Source organism: Tachysurus fulvidraco, chromosome 25 (genome assembly GCF_022655615.1).
Source record: "Tachysurus fulvidraco isolate hzauxx_2018 chromosome 25, HZAU_PFXX_2.0, whole genome shotgun sequence".
Classification (NCBI taxonomy): domain Eukaryota; kingdom Metazoa; phylum Chordata; class Actinopteri; order Siluriformes; family Bagridae; genus Tachysurus; species Tachysurus fulvidraco.
The window spans coordinates 8,892,528-8,897,527 of record NC_062542.1 but is presented as its reverse complement, the minus strand read 5'-3'; the positions used below and the strand labels follow the sequence as shown (position 1 = coordinate 8,897,527).

Genomic DNA, 5,000 nt, shown 5'->3' with positions numbered 1-5,000 from the left:
GACTTAAATAGTCACATCATTGTACAGTCCTATTGAAAATTTACTGACTGTTCCACTCCCATGCTGGGTTTACTGGAGTTGAATGCAGCTGTGTCTGAAGGATATAAGTCATCCCAGCTGTCAGAGATTTTGATCTGTCCCCAACGTCTCCGCCCACTTTTCAGTCCCATCACGCTGTTTTCATTTCCCATATTCCTCTTGGGAAATAAAAACAAAAATTCAGGTTGAGAGATTAGTTAGTTGTGAATAAATAATAAAACAGTATTTAAATATACAGTATGTCTACAAATCTTACTTTACATACAGTATATGTAAAGTAATAATAATTTTACATATATACAGTAATTACAATGGTAATAATGGTTATTCTCTGTTACAGTAAGCAGCAGCAGAGATAAAAGAGGGGAAGTGGAAAGCACACACAGCCAATAATGCTGCACATTAAAAGTAAAAAATAAAAGGGCATTTTTTTAGTTTGCAAGCCTGCTTCCATTATTTCCTCTGTACTAAACGCTTCGAATCCCAACAGAGACCAAATGGTGTATAATGATGAATCTAATCCAATTATTGAATATTATTATATACATTATTATATACCATTATTAAAACTTTCCTAACAAGCAACCTTGCCTCTTCCAAGTCATTATGACTTGACCACAGATAAATCTTTAAATATATTTTTGTGTTGTATACTTATACTACAATTTATGTATTCATATTTAGTTCATTAAAAATCTATATATTTACTTTAAAGTATCCCCTACCCTTACTGCACAATTATTAGGGGATTCTTAAAAACTTTGTATGATTACTGGTGGATTCATAAGAATGAACTTGTTCACTCATTATTTATCTTTTTGTATACATCATTTCATCATTCATTATCTAGACCTCTGGTGAATTCTTTGTTGGTGATATACAGTTGGGGGATAGGGGATGTTGGAAAATAGGATCCTTAAGTCTGAACTCACTACCGACATGTCACTACCAACTGTTTTGATTTCTAGGTATAGTAATACATAGGTTTTACCTATAGAAATACCTTAATTACTAGGTATATTATCATTGCTAATTCATATTTAGTTTTATATCATTTACCTTTTGTGTATTGAGTGTTAGAGGATCAGCTTGGTGGGAAGCCTGAATGAGCAGGGAGATTGGCTGTAGGGGCTGATGGGAATTCCTTCCCTTGTCCTTGGTCTGAGAGTGCAGAATTGGCTCAGAGGCTGACTGCAGCTCAGATTTTATTTCACTGGGATGAGTTTTCACCTGTGACTTACAAAGGTCAGGTGTTTGAGCCCGCTGTCCCAGCACCTGGCCCACTTGAAAATAGGGGTACCTGAGTGCCTGGTAAAATAACATATAACAGGAAATCTTGATGAGCTTATGTATATTTTATTTCACAATTTTTCTATGTTAATTTTTCACAATACTGAAACATTACACTGCTTGTTCGGATGTTTTTGCTTTTTGATGCATGGACCAAAGGACAACAGTAACCCAAATGGTATATTATAATATCTATATCCTATAAGCAATGCTATCTTGGTGGGTCAGTTTCTGGTCTAGTAATCAAAAGGAATAAGTTACATGATGCTTGTTATGCCCTAAGAATAGCTGAGACACCCTTTTCAAGTGGAATGCAAGTGTTTTAGAATTTAAAAAGTATTAAAAAATATATGTAAAAAATATAGGACAGCATGTCCTTTTAGATCATCTATTAAATGTAAATGCAAATAATTTATATTTCTTTGACACCTACTGCATACACATACATAATCACACACATTTTATTTTACATAAACATATGTTTACCTGCACAGCAGTTGGCCTCTTTTTTGGATCCCAATGCAGCAAATCCTTCATTAGGGTCAGAGCCTCATTGCTGGCATTGGGGATGAGTGTTTTTAGAGGTGTGGGAACACACTGAGGAAAGCGGAAGTTCATTGATGCAGCAAGCTGATGACCCTCCAGCCAGTCTGTCTGAACATTCAGAGAAAGTAAACATTAGAATTATCAATGATGACATAATGAAAATTGGTATCTAAGAATATACTTTCTGCAAGTTTGATGAGATACAAAACAGGAATGAGGACAAATGAAACAAAACAAACAGAATCAAACATGTCTCAAACCTTTTCATACTTTTTGCCATTTTCTGCAAACACTCTATATGTTTTGCAACTATAAGTACATATTCTAATATATTTTGGGAGAGGGGTATAATAATTTGTCCTGATATAAAATCAAGGCTGCCAATAATGTCCACTACAAATTAGTCACTGAAATCTTATTAGTGAAATGTGTCTTTTCTGGCACATTATAGGTTTTGGTTTACAGATTTACATACCTTCTTTACTGTGCCAAGAACCTGGCAGATCTTGAAAATCTCATCAACCTCACTGTTGCCAGGGAAAAGAGGTCGTAAGGTGTAGAGCTCTGCCATAATGCAGCCAACTGCCCACATGTCTATAGGAGAGCTGTACACAGACGACCTCAAAAGCACCTCTGGAGCTCGATACCTGCACACACAAACACAGACACACAAAAGGGCTATGTCATTATAATGAGTAAAATTCACTGTCATACATCAAGCATATGATTATGGATTCCTCCTAATAAATACCATTGAGACTGCACTAGCAATGTCCCTCTGAGACACTAGCACAGCACAGAACCACCAGTTCTCAAAGGAATAATAATTATATACCAGCACCAGCACCAACAAATAATTACCACAAATATAACACAATTACAAATATCTAAATAAATTTAATGTATAATTGTATAATTGAAACCTAAACAAAATTAAACTTGAGCTTAAGTGTTTTACCAATTATTTATTCATTAAAATAATTGACTAGATTTGTAAAGTTCGTTGCGACAAACTTTGATGTTGGCTTTGACAGTGCAAGTATTCGCAAAGGCCGGCGCATTTTGGAGGCGAGTGGAAAGAAAGATTGTGAAAGCTACTGGACCGTACGTGACATGACCATAATACCCGTGGGGCGGTTACCCTCATTGTGCTGTGTGTTTTGATATGTCACATGTCCATGTTGTGCAAATTTTTAATTTTCACGTGACCTCACTTGACGTCACATGACGTGACCATAATACCTGTGGGGTAGTTCCCCTCATTGTGCTGAGTGTTTTGATATGTCACATGTCCATGTTGTGCAAATTATTAATTTTCACGTGACGTCACGTGACGTGACCATAATACCCGTGGGGCAGTTCCCCTCATTGTGCTGAGTGTTTTGCTATGTCACATGTCCATGTTGTGCAAATTTGTAATTTTCACATGACCTCACTTGACGTCACATGACGTGACTATAATACTGTGGGGTAGTTCCCCTCATTGTGCTGAGTGTTTTGATATGTCACATGTCCATGTTGTGCAAATTTTTAATTTCACGTGTTTTTGGGGCGGGGCTACATGTGACGTCACGTGACGTCACGTGACGTGACCATAATACCTGTGGGGCAGTTCCCCCTCATTGTGCTGAGTGTTTTGATATGTCAAATGTCCGTGTTGTGCAAATTTTTAATTTCGCTTGTTTTGGGGCGGGGCTACATGTGGCATCATGTGACGTCACGTGACGTGACCATAATACCCGTGGGGCAGTTCCCCTCATTGTGCTGAGTGTTTTGATATGTCACTTGTCCATGTTGTGCAAATTTTTAATTTTCATGTGACGACACGTGACCTCACGTGACGTGACCAGAATACCCGGGGGGCAGTTCTCCTCATTGTGCTGAGTGTTTTGATATGTCACATGTCCATGTTGTTCAAATTTTTGATTTTGCTGGTTTTGGGGGCGGGGCTACACGTGACGTCACATGACGTGACCAGAATACCCGTGGGGCAGTTCCCCTCATTGTGCTGAGTGTTTTGATATGTCACATGTCCATGTTGTGCAAATTTTTGATTTTGCTTGTTTTGGGGGCGGGGCTACACGTGACGTCACGTGGTAAAAAGTACTTTTGGCAAAAAGTGGCTACTGAGGGTTTGGACATTTCATGTCAATACTGCAGTCATTATGGGATTCTACTTATTATACTGCATAGAACAGTACATGCAATTCTTAATGTTGGATGTATTGTGTGTGAGAGAGCTTAGAGGACTTTTCGGAATTCCCTATTCAAGTCTATGGGATGTTCGATCGTCGACTATGGGAAAACTGGAAATTCCGTCGGAACTCTGTAATAAAAATTTGGTCCGGAGTAAGGTCCTAAAGAACCTGTCCGAGCTCGGTGTAAATCGCTCGAAAACTTGCAGAGTTATAAACCTCAAAAGTTTATAATGGAAGTCTATGGGAAAAAAGGCCACTTTTTTTTCCGTACCGGGAATGCCGGAATTCCGATCGCGTAGAAAAATAGGAGCAACAAACTTCAGACCAGGGTCTACAAGGCCGCATTTTTTAAAATAATTTTTTGTCTAATAATAATAATAATAATAATAATAATAATAATAATAATAATAATAATAACGGTACATTTCCTAAAGAAAATTTCCTCATCTTGTGAGTGTTTTGATATATGACATGTCCATGTTGTGCTAAATTGTTTTGATTTCGCTTGAATTTTAGGAATTTCCTATTCATTTCTATGGGACTTTTTTGGCCAATTTTTCGTCTGCTGTGCGAACATCGTTGGTCGGATCGCTTACAAAAATCATAGCACACCTCTCCTCAATGAGCTCCTCAATGACACCTCATCCATGGGTCTAGGACAAAAGCTGCGGGACAAGTTACGCGCCGAAAACGTGTCCGGAAGAAGAAGAATAACTAGAACGGTACATTTCCTAAAGAAAATGTTAATGTGCTTGCACGTGACGTCAGTTCCCCTCATCGTGCTGTGTTTTGATATATGACATGTCCATGTTGTGATAAAGTTTTGATTTCGCTTATTTTGGGGGCGGGGCTACACGTGACGTCAGTTCCCCTCATCGTGCTGAGTGTTTTATGTTGTGTAACTGAGATATGGCTTCTTTATATTGC

General features: G+C 38.0%; 1 protein-coding gene across 5 annotated transcripts in view; it reads right to left on the bottom strand.

The window, feature by feature from the left end:
- mak (male germ cell-associated kinase) overlaps nt 1–5,000 on the bottom strand; it is a 33,741-nt gene that overhangs the window by 4,796 nt on the left and 23,945 nt on the right. For all 5 annotated transcript variants that reach the window (XM_027176726.2, XM_047808841.1, XM_027176732.2 and 2 more), the window contains 4 exons: nt 2,351–2,522; nt 1,816–1,983; nt 1,099–1,347; nt 49–197 (listed from right to left, as the gene is read on the bottom strand). In XM_027176726.2, the coding sequence (XP_027032527.1) occupies nt 49–197; nt 1,099–1,347; nt 1,816–1,983; nt 2,351–2,522 (738 nt within the window). The remainder of the gene's footprint in view (nt 1–48; nt 198–1,098; nt 1,348–1,815; nt 1,984–2,350; nt 2,523–5,000) is intronic.